This window comes from Crocodylus siamensis, chromosome 1 (assembly GCF_052110815.1).
Source record: "Crocodylus siamensis isolate JL-2025a chromosome 1, ASM5211081v1, whole genome shotgun sequence".
Classification (NCBI taxonomy): Eukaryota; Metazoa; Chordata; order Crocodylia; family Crocodylidae; genus Crocodylus; species Crocodylus siamensis.
In genome coordinates, this window is record NC_143395.1 from 244,394,476 (window position 1) to 244,413,731 (window position 19,256).

General features: G+C 46.1%; 1 protein-coding gene across 1 annotated transcript; it reads right to left on the reverse strand.

Annotated features, from left to right (window-relative positions):
• Positions 1-723: 723 nt before the first annotated feature.
• Positions 724-19,053, reverse strand: HSPA13 (heat shock protein family A (Hsp70) member 13). Its single transcript, XM_090060039.1, has 5 exons — positions 18,953-19,053; positions 16,220-16,560; positions 8,946-9,159; positions 8,058-8,225; positions 724-6,263 (listed from the first exon to the last, which is right to left on the reverse strand). Exons 1-5 carry the CDS (start codon positions 18,975-18,977, stop codon positions 5,590-5,592), a joined length of 1,422 nt encoding a protein of 473 aa, XP_089916165.1. The 5' UTR covers positions 18,978-19,053; the 3' UTR covers positions 724-5,589.
• Between the last annotated feature and the right edge of the window lie 203 nt (positions 19,054-19,256).

Genomic DNA, 19,256 nt, shown 5'->3' on the forward strand with positions numbered 1-19,256 from the left:
GTTTCTCCTAGGAGAGTTGCTGTTCTTCCAGCAGCCACAAGTGTACAGATGTTCAGGACTCTTCCAGAGCAAAAATGGCTACTTGGGGCAAAAAATTATTTGGGATCAACCAGGATTACATCAGTCCTGAGAGAGTTTATCCTTAGCAAGCAAATGTCTGTACCATTTATCTTCTAAGAGAAGCCACAGTGATTCTCCAACATCTAAGTGCTTTGCTCTCATGCCGGTCCTCTCTTCCCCACTCCAAAAGATAATGTGTTGCTTGGGCTTGGACTCTTGCTCCAGCCTCATAGGAAGCAGAACACACCCCATCACAGCCCCACATTTTGCTGCAGGGAGATAGTAAAGTCAGGTGACTGAGGCTTCCAGCCACAGGAGTGCACTGGAGTCTTGCTGAGCTCCAGTGTGCTCCAGGGCTGGGAACACTGATCAGCTGACTAGCGGTCCAAGCCACGGGTACACTACACAACTGGCTTGCTACCTGCTGGTGCAGGGGTAGTTTGGCACATCCTACACTCGCAATAGGGAACTGGGATCTGATCCCACTGTCACACCCCCTCCCACATACATGTGGCATGGCAGATGCAATTGTTGAAACTGGTGATCAGATTGACCTCACCCTTAACTGAATGCTTGCCAGTGGCGTTAGGTTCAATGTAGCTTCTCTTCTTTTAAACCTGCTTTAAAATAGGTGGAAGCCCCACAAAAATAGCAAGAGACTAGTCAGATGTAATTGCTTTTATTTAAAAACATACTAAAAGTCTGTTTATAAATGCAGTTGTTCAACATTACATCTTATTTTTCCCAGATGCAGATGATGTACACATCAACAAGGGACCTAATCTTGCTGAAAGTAGTGCTAAGCACATCCATTTCGTGGACTGCAACCCATGAAACCTACCTCAATACTTTGTATTTGGCACAGCTGAAGTCAGATGAATGGAGATAAATTATAGGATACTGTAAGAGGGAGCCAGAGTTCCCATTACTCCTAGGGAGAAACAGCAGTAGGGATATCTCCAGATTGTAGGGGCAGCATTGCCCATTATGGGTTGGCTGCAAGGGCATAGGTGGCCAGGGGCCCAGCCCATAGCTTATGATCGTTTATCACAGCTATTTGCACAGCAATCAGCTGATAGGGCAGAACCCCACTTAAACAGCAAGAGACCTTCAACAGAAACTAGTATAAACAGCAGTAAGCAGTTCATTAGATCTAGGTAAGAGCAGATGTGTCAGTCTTCACATGAATGAAGAGGCCCCAGCCTCCTTGAAGTTTAAAAGGTCAGACCTGGAAAGCAGAAGGAAGTCTGGTATGCTGCAGGAAAGAGCTCCGAGCAGGGAAGAGCTCCTTGGGAGACTCTAGCAGGGAGGTGAGACCCCTGCTGGAGGATGGCTGGCTGAAGGTAAGTTTCTTTCTTTACCCCAAGGGGGAGAGGTTTCCTTTAAAAAGAAGGTGCCTTTTTCTTTCCTTAAGTTAATTTGCCCAGAGGGGGAAGGTTGTATGTCAAGCGGCTGCTCGTTTTAATTTTGTTTGCGCTCATTTAGATTGGCAGGACTAACAGAGAAGAAGTCACAGTGGTACCCAATGGGCTTTGAAGCCCTGCCAGGAATTGGGATGAAGATGTTGACAGGTAGAAATTGGGAAGGGTTAATGCCTAAGCCTGGAAAGGTGATAGAGAGGCCTGAAGCCAAGAGGGGCAAAACTAGGGCCAAAGAGCCAGGACCCAAGAGGGGTGGAGGTAGAGATGAGTTGAAGCCAGGAGAACTCCGGCATAGTTCAAGGGAGACCAGAACCAGGGGCACAAAAAGCGAGAGGGCAAAAATTAGGGCCAGGGGCCTGAAACCCAAGAAGAGGGGAAAAAAACAGAGCCCAAAACTATTAGACTAGGGCTGACACCCATAAACCGAAGTCTGGTGAGGTGGCCTTAAGATAAGGGGACCAGCTAGGGAAGTGGGGTGGAAGCCAGGAAGGCCAGGGCCACAACAAGGGTGTAGAGGCTTGAGGTGGCCTGAAACTGGCTTGTGGACAAAGTGCCTCAGTAAGTGATGACTGGTAACATCTGAGAGGCATAGGCATGGCTGTAGGAGGTCAGAAGCCACAAATTAGTGCTTATTGCAACTAGTGTGCTAGAGCAGTGGTCTCCAAATTTTTTGATCGTGCACCCTATCAGTAAACATTTTTGAGCACGAACCCCCAATATATGTATATTTATTTATAAATTATATACATGTACTACTTGCATACGGTACGTGACATGCGACTGTCTGTCATACGGACTGAGTGAGGGCGCCGGTGTCAATCCGTATATTAAATATTAGTAAAGCTTAATTTCTTTCTTATTTTTTTTAGATAAAAAAATATAAATAGAAGTTCTAATATTTTCTTCTCGCACCCCAATGGATCATCTTGCGCACCCCCTGGGGTGCATGCACCCTACTTTGGAGACCACTATGCTAGAGCATAGACTGGCTGGGAGGACCCTACCTAGTGCCTCAGAGCAGGATGGAGGCTGACGGGGTTTGGGAGGAACCCAGTCTGGTGGCAGACAAAGGCTTTGCTCTGGAAACCTGGGGGACAACTCCCTCTCTCCCAGTAAAATACTACCAGCAAGACAAGGCAAGTGAGAGAGAACAAGGGGAGGATGCCCGGAGAGCTAGAGCACAGCACGTGTCGCAAGGCCACAAGAGAGTTAGAGCCACCCCTAGGGCTCAGTCCTGCTACAGATGCCTTTTTAAAGACAGAATTCTAACCCTTATCATTTAACTGGAATATAGTCCTGGTTGGCTGTACATACATGTGCATTTAAAAAAAGCAAAATGCAGTGTTCCACTTACCCTTTAAAAATTCACTGGTTTGTGCCAACATACAGTACCAAAACTAACTAAAGATGTAAAATAAATAACACTAGTAAATTAATTAAAAACAGGCAAGATTAAAAAAAAAAACCAGACAGACACACAATGAGAGATGCCCAATGCATATAAACCATTCTGTATGAATCTCTGGCTAAGTCATCTTTGAATATATATCCAGGTTCACACAGAAAGGGAAGTAATTTCCTTTTTACAAGTTCCATCGCTTGAGAACATGTTTTAACAGTCGGTGCTCTGTGCATTCACAAGGAGTTTCACGTGTTGCTATTCCTATGAAGCCTTCTCCTTGCTTCCCAAACTTGAAAAAGAGGTTTAATTAGCTATGGTTTGGTTTTAATTTTATGCAATAAGTGCACTGAAAGAAAACAAAACCTAAGTCTCTTACCCACTGCAGTTCTAATGAACTTTATGAATACTAGCAACTGGCCACATGCCAAGGCTCCACTTCTTACTAAGGCTATAGTTAATACATGGTCCCATACCTTGCAAATACACTCACATATGTAAAACTTGACCTAAAATAGATAGCTGCCTATTACTCTCACAAAAAAATTGTACTATATATTGGCATTTATCCACTGTTGTACAGAAAGGCCATCACCTTAAGTTAGAAAGTTTCAGGTATGCTTCACTTAATCTCCCAAATGTCTCTGCAGTTGTACAACTAGGTTTCATAAAATTCTCTCATCTTGTTACTATAAGACACCTACTAACACAGGCTATGAGGTCCCAGTCAAGTAGAGGAATTGTACCTTTTTTTTCTTTTCTTTTTCTAACATGAACCAAATATGCAAGCTTTCTGTTTTTTCTTAATTTAACTGGAAAACTACTAGCAGTGGCCTTTGGAACTTAAAAAGTGAGGGGACTGGAACATGGTAGAATTGCACTTATTCCAACAAACTCTGTATTTTATAAAGTTAAGTGCAAGCTTTTTAGTGGAAAAATAAGTCTCTAGGATGGAAAACAAGACAGCAAAATATTCAACATTTCAGGCTGCTAATTACAGGCTCACTCTGAAAAAGAACAGTTTCAGATTTAATTAGAGCTTTTTTAGCTATTTATGATTCAGATGAAGCAGTGATAATGTGAAAAAGAAAATTCACTTGGCTTTTCAACATTACAATTGACCTCTCTAAAGCAAATATGGGAAAATAAGTCTCTTCTGAAAGCAGAGGCCTCAAGAATCAAATTAACTGTAAATAAATTTCTACTCTTTGCATTGGGAGACTGCTGCTGTTATGTGTTCTCCAAGGTAGAAAAGAAGCTAAAGTATAACAAGATTTCTTGGAAGACACATAACAACAGCAGTTTCCCAATGCCTGAAGAAGGGTGTTTGTGCCCAAAAGCTTGCAAATAACCTTTTTTCCAACAACTGAGTCAGTCTAAAAATAGTCAGCACATCTACCCAAAGAACCTTGTCTGCCCATGTCCGTAGACAAACACTGCTACAACCAACTACTCTCTGCAGCCACACTGTCAGCAGAAATGAATCCCACAGGGCACACCGCAAATTCTGAGTTACATGTTTTGGCTTCTCTTAACAGATCAGAGCTACTGCTCCACATTCAAGTCACAGTAAGGCCTAGCATTCAAGAACCTACAAAAGAAGGCACCAGGACGCTAACTGGTATGTACAATCTGAGGCGAATTAACTTTATTTACTAAATCTATAGGGACTGACCTCAAGCCAAAAGGTCCCTGACAGGCCTCCATTCCTACTGTTAGAACGTTAAGGAAAAAAAACAAAAGGCTTTATCCATCCTAGCCAAACACCTGCTTGATCATACAATCCATGCAAGTGTATGCAATTTGAAAATAAGGGAAGTTGTGCAGGACTTATTTTGCTCTCTTTTTATGTAGAACAGTTAAAGTTTTTGTCTGGTAGCAATTCCTTAGTTCTAGGAGGAATGGAAAGTATGAAAAAGGATACTATTACTTCTTTTTCCAAAAGACAGATGCATTAGGGGCAATACAAAAGTCCCTTTAAATTACAAAGCTAGATTGTGGCAATTGCTTAGATTTAGAAAATGCCCGGTACATGAGCAATGACATACATGACAAGGCCCAAAATTAGTCTGGGTTGCAAACAAACTGTCTAAGAGGGAACAAACCCTCAGTCTCAAAAGCGCCGCTGCTCTGTTATAAATACTAGCACAAGACTTATTTGACAGTATTCAAGCTGCAAAATGACACATAGGAAGGTGCTTAAAGTGCTCAATTAACTAAGTAATAAATAAATTTAAAAGCTGAACATTACCAAAGCTATCTGCATTAACACTGTTACAACTTCATTTCACAGTAAATACAAACACCTGGGAATGTCCAGAGCATGATGCCAACATCATCTCTAGCCTGGGTTCCAATAGCTGAATTTCATTTTTAAGTAATCAAGTATTCAGGGTCTGCTAATAAAATTTAGCAAAAGAGAAAAATAAAAAGTGCATCTCTGGTGGTAGTATGTCTACATCCAACCTCCAGTCTACAAGCCAATCGGAGGATGACTTCATGTTCAGTAATTTAAAGTTGCTAGTACCTTCAAAAAGAGAAAACAGCCAGAACACTCAAAACAGTCCATTAACGCTTTTAACTGGGATAAAAATCAAGATGGATCCAACACGGCTAAGACTGGACTTTGTTGTTTGTTGGGTAAGCATGCACTTATGAATAAAGTGTTGTGGAGGGGTGAAGGATGGAATGTGATGATAGCAATGAAGTTCAGTTGAAGTTAGTTTTTTGTAAATGCTTATTAGGAATTTCTATAGCACTGACTTGGAGAGGCCAGGACCCTCCAACAATTCCTGCTTGGATAGCTACACCTATTACAACTGCCAAGTCAGGGTCCACAGAAGTGTTTGGCTCCTTTCCAAAAAAGTCTCGAATAACTTTGCGTATCCGTGGAATTCTAGTGGAGCCTCCTACTAATACAATTTCATCCACTTCTGTTTTGTGAAGATGTCCTTCCTTCAACACCTGCTTGATAGGCAGAAGAATCTTTTCAAAAAGGTCTTCATTCAATGTCTCAAAGAGCTTCCTTGATATTTCTGTTTCAAAGAAAACTTTGACAGTGTTGCTCTGCATTTGTGAAAAGTTGTTTAAAAAATTTTTCATACCATCTTCCTCTTTTGAAGGCTTGTTTTCAAAAACATTGTTCATTCCTTGCTCTCTCTCTACAAGTTCTTCTAAGTTCTTTCTTTCTGGCATAGAAAGATACACACTAAGTGAAGCAGAATTGTGAAGAGTCAAATTTAACTTAACTGCTTCCACAGCTTGTCTGAGTCTATGTATTTCTTCCTTCTTGGAAGGCAGAGAACCATACATTCGGTGTATCTGTTCATATAAATACTGAAGTATCCGGTGATTGAAATCTTGACCTCCAAGCTTGTTGTTCCCTATGTTAAGAAAAACAGTACATCTATTAGAAGAGTCAAAACAAAGAATTGGGGAAGGGGAAAGAGAGGTGCAACATGAGACAATCAGTATTTAACAAGAGAATTCATGGAAAAAGGAAAAAACACTATATTAGGAGTGACCCGTTTGTATGCTCTACCGATAGTAAATGCTATAGTCAGGAACGAGGGATGTGAATGGTCAAACATTTTCACGTAACTGAAACAATAATGCCTTACTGGTTTTTGTTTAGCACAGGGTGGGGAGCAGTCCATCGGGGAATGGTGGGGAAGGCAGAGGGAGGGAGCACGGTGCCCCTGAAGGCAGTGGCAGGAGGGAGGGAGGGGACTAGTACCTGGTGCAGTGGGTGCAGGCCCCGGTGGAGCCACTTGGAGCTCTAGCTCCTGGGCAGCAGTGTGCCAGTGGCAATAGCAGGCAGGGGGCTTTTGCAGCCCACTGATGCCATGTGGAAAACAAGCGAGTACAAGCAGGGGCAGATCTCCTATAGATGCATGTTACTGGTTAACCATTTACCCAATAATATTAGGGAAGTTTAAAGGGATGCTCAATCAGTATTTACACCCCTATTATTCATCTATGGCTGTGCAGGCCAGATCTGATCTGCACAGCCACATTATCCAGTCTGTAGAGACAAGAGATGTTAGAGTATTTCAGCTATGGGAGGTTTTGGAAGCAGCAGCAGCAGCTCTACAGCAGGGAGTGATGACTGTAGCTGTAGCAGCACAAGCTATGTTGAAAGTAGCCTATGCTCAGAGCTAAACTCCATGAAAGCAGACCCCCACTGCAAAAGCACCGCCAACCCCCTGCTACAGGCTATAGTAATGGGCTATGTAGGAGACTCACCCCCAATCTTTTCTGTGGTCCTAACTTAACCATAACCATAGTTTCAACAGTTTTCAAAGGGAACTCTGTGCTCTTCCTATATGTTTATATACAGCATCTTGGTATTTCCTCTAGAATGGACAATGCCATTACAGTTTTCCATCTTTTGTTTGAACTAAAAAGAGGAGTTAATATATTAGACAACTTGTGTCTAAATGAATCATGCTGAAATGCCCGGTTATATATTTTTCACTGTTCTGCCTTCACTGGCCAGAGCAGCAGGTCACATCAAAGCTCATTCAGTCAAGGCAACGTCAGCAGTAGCATTTAAATTCAGATCTGAACCTAGGTCACCTGCAAAGCAGTTATATGTTTACTACATAGTTTTACTGTTTCTGCCAGAATTCTTTGCCAAGTGATGAATCAATTTGGCACATTTGTGCTACAAAACCTTTCTGGGGTAACAGCATGTGAGCTCTCCAAACTCTGAATATCTGAGCTGAAGCCAAGCACAAGAGGAGACTGTTCTAAGTACCCTTCAATGATTTGACAAATTCCCTCAGATTGAACCGATTGAGGCAGCTGAATGCTTTGAAACACCACTAGCCTGAGGCAAAGTAATTGTGGCATGCATGAATGCTCATATTACCTGTTCAAGTCAGGGAGAGAACTAGACTACAGATCATTTCTTTAGTCAGCCAATGCATGAAAGAATTGCTCTTAAATAAAATCAGTTACAAACCTCTTCTGGCATCAAGGATAAGGGATTTTTGCTATTGGGATAAGCAGCTCATTCAAAATTTTAAGATATTCTCAAAAAATTCACGATGTCACATGTAATGCATGTGTGCGTGCATCCATTAGCACACAATTTACATGGAAGTTATGTTTTTTTTATTTTGTTTTAAAAGAAGCAATTTATTCAGTTTAGCCATACGGTCACTTATCCTTACCTGCCATGGCTCGTGTCAGAAACATCCCTCCTTGTTTGTTCAACAAAGAGACGTCCAAAGTTCCTCCACCCAAATCAACTACCAAGACGTTAAACACATCCGCTTTGTGGAGACCATAAGCCATAGCTGCAGCAGTGGGTTCATTAATTACCCTCAAGATCTCTAACCCTACAAAAACAAGAGTTATTAATATTGTCTTTAAAAATCAAACATGTAGGCAAAACTAGTCGTTAGATCAGATTAACAGATACCATTAGGTAGCATCAATAAGTTTGGTTCAAAGAAGAAAAATTCCTTCCTACGCTTTCCCTTTATATTTATCTACTTTTACCTTCTGTGTTTATTTTGGAATGTTACTCAGTTCATGCTTAGTAAAAATGTACAAATAACGTATTAGTTCATGCTTAGCAATAAGACCTGAATGATGTAGACCTGAAAAAGAATGTACTGCATTCAAAGTTTAAGTATCTCAAATCATGAAGTTGGTCCAATAAGAGAGATCACCTACAAAAATGCTTGCCTCTTCCATAAGTCCTAGACAATCATGACTACAACACCACTCTAACTCTATCAAATAATGCAATGCATTTATTGCACAAGAGAGCTGCTGGGGAGTCTATATAAACATTGTTTATTTGAGTTTTAAATTATTCCCATCATTCTCCCTGCAAGTTTAAAAAAAAAAAGTACTATTTCCTTTAATGAAGCTTGGAGCTTCCTGATATCTGTATTTGCATAACCAGCTGCACATCATTTCATCTGAGACTACTCTGCTGTTTTTCACACCTGCTACTGCTCAGTGAAATAGATTCTGATATTTTCTACTTTTTTTGTCAAACAGCAAGATAATCCTTGGAATTTAAGGAAAATATCAGAAAGAGGCATCACCTGCAAGGTTAGCTGCTTTAATAGTGTAGTTTCGTTGCCTTTCATCAAACTCTGCTGGCACTGAGATAACTGCCTTGGAAACTGGCATGCCAAGATTCTCTTCTGCCATCTTCTTCAATTTCAGAAGCAACTGAGCCCCAATATGCTCTGGGGTGACACTAAAGGTTTCGTTGGTTGTAATAAAAAATTCAGCTGTCCCATTGTTGCTGAAAATCTGAAAGAAGGAAGAAAAAAAAGCAACACAACCCATAAGTGAGAAGTGGAAAAAACACAACGCCAAAAATAGTTCCTTTCTTATTTAGAGAAACCAATACTGAGAAGTTGTTCTTTCATGCAAAGATCACCAGTTCAATTCATGTCACATGACACTCAAAGTGCTAGACAAAAGCATTTGTCCTAAACCAGTTTTCTTTACCTGCCATTGGAGATAAGTGAAGCTGAACCCAGGGATGCAGATCTGACCCATGGAGCCCCATTATCCAGCCCCCAGTACTTCCCCCAATACTTCCCCACATACTCACAGGAACAGTCCAAGTACTGCACTGTATGCAACCCCCACATCATTCTGGGGCAGATGCCATGCGCAGTGCATGCAGCATCACACAGGAGCTGTGTACACTAAAACCGGCATGGGTCAGAAGGGTGGGGGTTGACAGTGGTCCCACACCACTCATCTGACCCTGCATACCAGCCCCACAACAAGCATCCAGCCCACAGGGACAGATGAATTTGATGCCCCCGATTTAAGCCATTAGGCATGTCTACAAACTTACCATGCTGGGCAGCAGCACACCTGGACATGCCATACTGCTCTGCACACACTCCTTCTGGAACCCAAATTTAGCCACATTTCCTGCACAGTGCCACACAAATAGGCACCAACTCTCAGCAATGTTGGTTAAGCTTCCTGCAATGTTGTATGCACATACTTCTGGTTCAGAAGCAAGATGGAACCCTACAGACTCCCTGGTTCAGAGGCACGAGCTTTCTTTCATAGGCAACATACTTCATCAGATGCTAATATGACTAACTACCTGGGGTTCAGAAAATAGCTACATGGAGCAGCGCACCATTGTCTGTGCACTAAGTCTGCAATGTAGATATGCTCTCAGAGTACTGTGCCCTAGTCCAATCAAAGACATCCATGTGTCAAAATCAGCAGTTATGTCACACTACCAGAAACAGTGCCATATCCAAAGAAAAGTAATATTTTGGTAGCAGACCCTATCACCCTCACCCACAACAATAAAAGCATTCTGTATCCTTCTGTATTTACATATTTGTAAGTACATCTCATCTCACCAGCTGCTGAATACTAATATGCCTGTAAAAAACACTGTACAGAGGGTTGCCTGCTCTTATTGTTTGCAGGGTCTCAAGAAAATAGTTTCTGATGCCTGAAATGGCATCCTTTACAAGTACTATGTTATACGAGTTTTGCAGTTTTGAGAAAAAAACAGCTTGTGGATTTGCTACGAGTTCAAATCCTTTTCTGCTGTTAATAAACAACCCTTAAATGCATAAATGGAAAACTGTAAGACTTAAAGACTAACTCCATAATCAAAGGAAAATAAAACACTGGGTACTACATAATATTTTCATTTTAGGAATTTAGTGGTTTTATCTAGAGGTGCACCAATAGATCAGTCGCATATCAGACTGGCATGGATAACAGCAAACTTAACATTATTGGCCATCAGCTTTTTTTGGCCAACATCACCAATAAATGTTGCATGCATGGATGCAGCCACAGCTGCAGCCGCAGCATGCATGCAGCCAGTAATGCAGCCCAGCAGCTTGGTGTAAGAGCACAGGAGTGGGTAGGGGCATGGAGGGACCGACTGTGGCCCCAGACACTGAGGGAGAGAGTGGGGCAGGGGCAGGCAATGCCCAGCCTGGGAGGTGAATGCAACCCTGGGAGCAGGATCAGCCCATGGACAGCTTGTCCAGGGGGTGAGTGGGGGCAGTTCCCTGCCGCTGCACGCACACCCAAAGAAGGCATGGGGGACAAGGGTCCCCCAGATTTGTCCAAAGGTTGAGGGCAGGCTGCCTGCTGCAGCCTTGGGGCCAAGGGCTATGCAGGCCTCTTCCCAGCGGGGGGGCTGAGCCAGAGGTGCACTCCAGGCAGGCAGGGTTGTGCTGGGAGGGGGGGCTGCAGGGACGGCTATAGCCACCCCAAAATTCCCTGTAGCTACCTTACACCCCCTGCCCCAACATCACTGCCACTGCTCACAGCCCTGGCTCAGTGCCCCCGCCAGGAAGAGGCCGGCACAGCCTTTGGCCCTGAGCCTGCATCGGGCAACCTGGCCTCGCCCCACATACAAACGTAGGGGAGGCACATGCCCCCAGTGCCTTCACTGCAGGAGTACAGCAGCAAGGAGCCACCCCACACCCTCAGACAACGATATCCTACCTAGCATCCCAGATGATACCAGGATATAAAAATCTTAACTCATCTTAAATAAATCAAAATCAAGGCCACTAGGCTCCGGAGCGGCGAGAGACGTGTGAGTGAAAGCCCGCTGTGCCCCTGCTCCCAAAAGCCCCCACAGCAGCCGCAGAGCCCCCCACCAAATCCCAGCACAGCAGGAGGCAAGCGGGGCTCATGGTGGAAGGGGGTTAACCCCTGAGTGGGAGGAGGCAGCTGAGTAGAAGAGATGGCCTCCACCTCTCCCCCCTGGGGAGGAGGCTCTTCTCAGCCAGAATAGCTGACCTGCTCCACCAGGCTTTAAACTAAGCCCACTGGGAGGACTACAGCCACTGCTGGCCTGCTGAGCAACCCTTGCAAAGCCAGCAGGCCAAGGCACTTGAGGGAGCCCACCCCTGCACCAGCCCTGGTACAACCTGTGGGCAAGGCAAGAGCCCCCAAGAGGACACTTGCCTGCCTGTACACAAATGCCATGAGCTTGGGGAACAAGCAGGAGGAGCTCCCTGCAAGCTGATCTTGGCAACCAGGACGACTGGAGACCCTCTGTGTTAAAATCCCTGGGGAACACAACAGTGGGAGTCTACTACGGACCTCCCACCCAAAGTCCTGACCCTGACCAGGAGTTTGCCTGCAAACTGGCTGAGGCCGCATGTTCCAGGACTATGCTTGTCATGGGTGACTTCAATTACCTGGACATAGTTTCATAGTTTCTAGGGTCGGAAGGGACCTGAGCAGATCACCTAGTCCGACCCCCTGCCATGGCAGGAAAGAGTACTGGGGTCAAACGACCCCAGCAAGATGTGCATCTAACCTCCTCTTAAACACCCCCAGGGTAGGAGCCTGCACCACTTCTCTTGGAAGTTGGTTCCAGATCCTACCCGCCCTGACCGTGAAGTAGCGCCTCCTGATGTCTGACCTAAACCTGTCCTCTGCCAGCTTGTGACCGTTATTCCTGGTCACTCCTGGCGGTGCTTGGGGGAACAGCGACTCCCCCAATGCCTGCTGATCCCCCCTGACTAGTTTGTAACAGGCCACTAAATCCCCCCTCAGCCTTCTCTTTTGGAGGCTGAACAGGTTCAGGTCCCGTAGCCTCTCCTCACAGGGCCTGCCTGTTGTCCCCTGATCATACAAGTGGCCCGCCTCTGGACCCTCTCCATGCTGTCGACATCCCTCTTAAAGTGCGGCACCCAGAACCGGACGCAGTACTCCAGCTGCGGCCTGACCAGTGCCGCATAGAGGGGGAGGATCACCTCTTTGGACCTGCTCGAGATGCATCTGTGGATGCATGACAGGGTGCGGCTGGCCTTCCTAACTGCCTCCCCACACTGCCGGCCCATGTTCATCTTGGAGTCAATGATGACCCCCAGATCCTTTTCCGCCTCCGTGCTGCCAAGAGGGCAGTTCAACCTGTAGGTATGGTGCCGGTTGTTCCTCCCGAGGTGCATCACCTTGTACTTGTCTGTGTTGAAACCCATCCTATTCTTGTCCGCCCACCCTTGTAACCTGTCTAGGTCTGATTGCAGCCTGTTGCATCCTTCCAGTGTGCCCATGTCCCCCCACATCTTGATGTCATCAGCAAATTTGAACAGGGTGCTTTTTACCCCCTCGTCCAAATCACTGATGAAGATGTTGAACAGTGCAGGGCCGAGGACCGAGCCTGCGGAACCCCACTGCCCACGTCCTTCCAGGTTGAAGGACATCTTGTGGGAGGATCACTCAGCAAAAACTGAGCAGTCGCAAAGCTTCCTCTTGTGCGTGAATGACCTCTACTTGACTCAAGAAGTCTATGGGCCAATGAGAGGTAAAGCGCTGCTCGACCTGGTACTGGCTACTGGGGATGACCTAATCAGCGACCTAGTGATTGATGGGAAGCTGGGTGACAGCGACCATGAGCTGATCACCTTCACCATCTACCATAAAGCTGGCAAGTCAGTCAGCACCACGGAAGTCCTTGACTTCAGAAAAGCCGACTTTGACAAGCTCAGGACGCTTGTCAGTGAGGCCCTAAGGGACCACGACCACAGGGAGAGGGAAGTTCAAGAAGAGTGGTTGCTCCTCAGGACAGCGATCCTCAATGCACAAGCTAAGTCTATTCCATCTCAGAGGAAAGGCAGCAAGAGGACACAGCAGCCCCCCTGGCTCTCCAAGGACCTAGCAGTCCTCCTGAGGCTAAAAAGAAAAGCCTACAAAAGATGGAGGATGGGATTCACCTCCAAGGAGGATTATTCTGCACTGGTCCAGTCCTGCAGGGAGCAAACCAGGAAAGCAAAAGCTGCAACTGAACTCCAACTAGCTTCAAGCATCAAGGACAATAAAAAAAATCCTTTTTCAGATATGTGGGGAGCCGGAGGAAAAGCAAGGGCAACGTTGGACCCCTGCTAAACCAGATGGGGCAACTGACAACTGACACCCAGGAAAAAGCCAACCTATTAAATGGGTACTTTGCATCAGTCTTTCATCAGTCCCATGGGACACCCATGCCCGCCACAGGACAGGTAGGTCTGGGTGAGGGAGATCCCCTGCCCTCCATTAATGCTGACCTCGTGAAGGAACACCTTGAGAAGCTGGATACCTTCAAGTCAGCCGGCCCCGACAATCTGCACCCCATGGTACTCAAGGAGCTGGCGAGCATCATAGCCCAGCCTCTGACACGGATCTTTGAAAACTCCTGGCAGTCTGGTTTACTGCCTGAAGACTGGAAGAAGACCAATGTGGTGCCAATCTTCAAGAAAGGGAGGAAAGCGGATCCAGCTAACTATAGGCTTATCAGCCTGACTTCTATCCCGGAGAAGATCTTAGAAAAGTTTATTAAAAAGAGGCCATCCTTAAGGGACTGGCCGACACCAACATCCTAAGGGATAGCCAGCATGGGTTTCTTGTGGGTAGGTCTTCCTTGACCAATCTCATTTCCTTCTACAACCAGGTGACCTATCACCTGGACAAGGGAGAAGAGATTGATGTCATATATCTTGACTTCAAAAAAGCCTTCGATCTGGTATCCCATGATCACCTCTTGGCCAAACTGGCCAATTGTGGCCTTAGGTCCACCACGATCCACTGGCTGGGAAACTGGCTCCATGGTCAGACCCAGAGGGTGGTAATAGATGGCAGTCACTCATCATGGTGTCCTGTGACTAGTGGGGTCCCCCAAGGCTTTGTCCTTGGACCCATATTGTTCAACATCTTCATTAACGATGTGAACACTGGAGTCAGAAGCGGACTGGCCAAGTTCACTGATGACACCAAGCTTTGGGGCAAATCATCTGCACCAGAAGACAGGAGGGTAATCCAGACTGACCTGGACAGGTTCAGCAAACAGGCGGATGAGAACACGATGGTGTTTAACACTGAAAAATTCAAAATTCTCCACCTTGGGAAGAAAAACCTGCAGCATCCTTATAGGCTCAGCAGTGCTAGGCTGGCTAGCACTACGGAAGAAAGAGACTAGGGGGTCATCATTGACCACAAGATGAACATGAGTCTCTAATGCGATGCTGCCGCTAGTGAAGTGACCAAAATGCTGGCTTGCATCCAGAGATGCTTCTCAAGCAAATCCCAGGACATCATTCTTCCCCTGTACTCGGCCCTGGTGAGGCTGCAGCTGGAGTACTGCGTCCAGTTTTGGGCTCCACAATTCAAAAAGGATGTGGAGAAGCTTGAGAGAGTCCAGAGAAGAGTCACATGCACGATCAGAGGTCAGGAAAACAGACCTTACGACGACAGGCTGAGAGCCATGGGGCTCTATAGCCTGGAAAAGCGCAGGCTCAGGGGTGATCTGATGGCCACCTATAAGTTTATCAGGGGTGACCTCCAGTACCTGGGAGAACGTTTGTTCATCAGAACGCCTCAAGGGATGATAAGGTCGAATGGTCATAAACTACTACAAAACTGTTTCAGGCTGGACATAAGGAAGAATTTCTTTACTGTCCGAGCTGAGCCCCCAAGGTCTAGAACAGCCTGCCCTTGGAGGTGGTTCAAGCACCTACACTGAACACCTTCAAGAGTAAACTGGATGCTAATCTTGCTGGGATCCTATGACCCCAACTCACTTCCTGCCCTTTGGGCAGGGGGCTGGACTCGATGATCTCCCGAGGTCCCTTCCAGCCCTAAGGTCTATGAAATCTATGAAACTACAGGAGGAGTTTTTCTCACTTCCATACAGATCTCAATTTTTTCATTGTAGTGCAAGGTCAAGTGCTTTGCTCAAACCCCAAATTTTATAGGAGAACACAGTGAAGATAAAATGTGCCACACTTTAATTTTAATCATCACAGGTGTAAAGTAACCTAATGCAGATATGTGAAAAACAAAGATGGCTAAGTAGGGGGAATCATGTATCATGCCAGAAATGGCAAGGTAACCTACATCTTAATTTTTTTGCCGTTTTCATCTCTGGATCTCATCAGTAGCAAATACATCACTTGTTCCTGAAACACCTATAACGATGCTCCTTATTGTGATTATTCTGACAGACAAAAAAAAACAAAACTGGGCTTTGTTTGCTCTAAAGACCATCAAGTGCACTGCTGAACTGCTCATACAACTTCATGCAGTGACACATAGCACTCCTTTTCTCATACTAGGGCCTAATTTTCGTCACAGCACTCTCACCCCATTCAGACTAACATCGTTAACTACCTCTCTCAACCCACTGTCCCAAAAGGAAAAGAATAAGATCAATTTTAATCTGACTTCATGCAGTACTGCCGTTCACTAGATGACCAGTACCACATCCCATGTCTATCAGGCAGAGTTCAGCTCAAGATAATTGAAAGAATGTGTAAAGGAGGAGTAAAAAATTATAGGCTACAGTGGGAAGAATTGGTAATGGCTGTTTTGTGTTTACCTTAAAGGGGTATCTGCTACTTTCACTTTTCAACTCGTCTGGAGTGAAGATTTTCCCAATGAACCTTTTGGCATCATATATGGTATTCTGTGGATTAGAATCTGCCAGTTCTAGGCCATCATACCCTACATACACATCCCGGTCTGTGAAGGAGACCATGCTCGGTATGCTATTGTGCCCATTTTCATCTGGAATAACCTTCACCTCCCCTGTGCCAGGCAGGAACACACCAACAGAGCAGTAAGTGGTACCAAGGTCAATCCCGATGACTTTTGGTGTAGGCATAGGTAAATACTGCTGTGCCAGATAGCCAGCCAACAGGAGAGCCAATACAGCCGAACCTAAAACAAGGGGAAAAAGCACTGTTAAAGAGCATACATCTCTGAAAACTTAGAAGCTCACAGCTGTAACACTAGTGTACTCATCTTAACACGTCTAGTTTGGTGTAAACATATGATGTGGGTTTCACATGGAAAACTATTTACCCACTTAGTTTCATTTCCTCAGGAGGTCAGCAACAAGATTCTGTCTGACAATTCAGTCAGCGAGTCACTAGTGTCAGTAACAACATCTGTTCTCAGTTGTAAGAAAGAAACAGCAAACAAATATCACCACAACATCATAGTAATGCTGAGATTACTTTTCTTTTTCAGTTGCTTTATGAATATTAGTTAAGCCTCAAATTCCCTGGGAGGCAGAGATGGATCTGGGGGTGAGGGGGGCACACTGCATCCCCCTTTAATGCCTGTTCCCCCTACAGTTTAAAACCAACTGCCTGGCAGTGGCAGCAGCATTTCTAGTCAGACAATGCTAAGGAAGTCAAATGACTTCATGGCTCATTATTGTCTACCTGATGCCTTCTGAACTCTTCATTGCACAGGTGCTAAGGACCCTCTCTTCTTTTTAACATTCTTAATGTTCCACCAGTCAAACCAGCCTTTATCCTGCCATTCTGCCACCTGTTGGCTGCTCCTGAAGCTCTTATTTCACCACCCTGCGGACTGTTTTTACTCGTTCTAATGAAGTTCTGTTTTCAAACTTAAACTGCATAATCCAGCCTTAGGTCCTTGGCATGTTAATAAAGCTGCTAGTTTCTTTATTACTGGAGAAAAAAAAAATGTGTTTTGTTCTATATGTGATGATACATCTCACCAACTGCACCCCTCTTCTCAAATTTCCAGATCTGCCCAGGCTGGGAGGTAAGTTTGGTCTCTATATGGAAGATGTGTTAACCTGTGCAACACCACACAACAACAACGATGACAAGGCTAAAATGTGAGAAGTCCAAGAGTTTATGCATCCTGATTCATGGTGCAAACACCTGCTCCCCATTTCACTCTCTTCCTATTCGTCTCAGAAAAGTAAATACGTATACAAACACAGACAAATACACGTGTGCTGAAGGAGTCAGTTGAATTCATGTATCACTGTAATCTGCTTGCATGCATGTGAATATATGCATTTTTTTCTGGGTCAAACAGGAGAGAGAAGTGGTGGTGGGGGGGGTACATACACCATGGCTTGCTCACTCACTCATACACACTTCTTCCCTCACTTGGCCTGTCTAAATGGAGTCACTGTTGCATATCTGACTCTCCATCAGCAGGTAGATTTGTTCCCTGGTTCCATACCATGATTTGGCAAAGACTTTTACAGCCAGATGTCCTTTCTGACACTAACCTTCCTCCTTTAGCTGGGCTTGGGACCGGCACTGGATGGGTGGAATTGCTCATCCACTGCAGATTTTACACACACCTTCCCCTGCCCCCGCAATCTATTCAGATAAATGACAATGAGCCATGAACTCAACTGACTCCCTCAGCACTGCTTGACTAGAGAAGCTGCTGACATTGCCACAGTGGTTTTAAAGTCTGGGTGGAGCACCCTCCTCCTCCATTCACACAAATTCAACCTCAACTTACACACGGTATCACCGTCCCCTGTGAGCGGTGCCAGGCTCAGCGCTCAGCTGGCACAGCCCAGACAGCACTGCTCACAGGGGATGAGGCTGCACCAGCTGAGCACTGATGCTCAGGGGATGGGGACAAGGCTGGGCTCAATGCTCAACTGGCACGGCCCCATCCCCTGCAAGTGGTGCTGCCTGGGCCGTACCAGCAGAGCGCTGAGCCCAGTCCCATCCCCTGCGAGTAGCACTGCCAAGCACTGAACCCAGCCACACCAGCTGAGCCGACAGCTGTTCGCGGCAAGCGGGGCAGCCCAGCTCTCCCCAGGAGATGGGGCTGGGCCTGGGACTCAGCAGCTCCACTCGCACCACACAAGGCCAAGTTCAACACCCAGCTGGTGTGATCCCATCCCCTGCTAGCAATGTTGGGCTTGGTGCTCAGCTGGTGTGGCCCAGGCAGCACCAGTCACAACGGATGAGGCCAGAGCACCGAACCTATCCCGTGCAAGTGGCGCTGCGGCACGTGTCCACCTCTCGGTTGCCCGGCCCGCAGTAAGGGTGTGCAGGGGCCGATCCAAGTCGACCTCATATTTCTGATCCAAAAAGGCGGATTTATACACTGAATCTAGGAAAGTCCTACCTTCTGGATCAGGAAATCAGGGTCGACCTATATATCGGGCCGATCTAGACACCGGGAAATACGGTACATACATATCCACATATATGCGTACATATACACGCGTGTGTCGGGAGTCCGCGGGCCGGCGCCACGCGCCCGCGGGCGGCTGACCCACCCAGCCCTCCCCCGCAACGGCCCTCGCGAGCCTCACCCAGCACCGTCATCTCTCCGGCCATGGTGGTCGCGCTCCCTGCCCGGTGCCGGTCCCGCGCTGACTGTTCTTTCCGGCCGAGCAGCCGGGAAATCCCCTCGTGCCGCGCGGCACGCTGGGAGAAGTAGTCCGCCCGCACCCAGGAGCCCCTGTGCCGCCCGAGAACTCCGGGCCCCACAGGAACTACGACTCCCGGCAGCCACCGGGAGAGGATACGTCTTGAATTTACAAAGACACGTTGCCGATCCGCTCAGAGAGAGTGGGGACTTCCGGTAGGGGTGGAGGAAAGGTCTGTTTGCTTCTA

Bases quoted from the DNA above. Each gene is read 5' to 3' on its own strand.
- HSPA13 (XM_090060039.1), bottom strand. From the start codon at position 18,977: ATGGCCGGAGAGATGACGGTGCTGG. The intron at 16,561-18,952 runs GTGAGGCTCGCG...CCCTTGTTTTAG, and splicing joins CGGAGAGATGACGGTGCTGG to GTTCGGCTGTATTGGCTCTC. The intron at 6,264-8,057 runs GTAAGGATAAGT...TTCTTAACATAG, and splicing joins TCTGACACGAGCCATGGCAG to GGAACAACAAGCTTGGAGGT.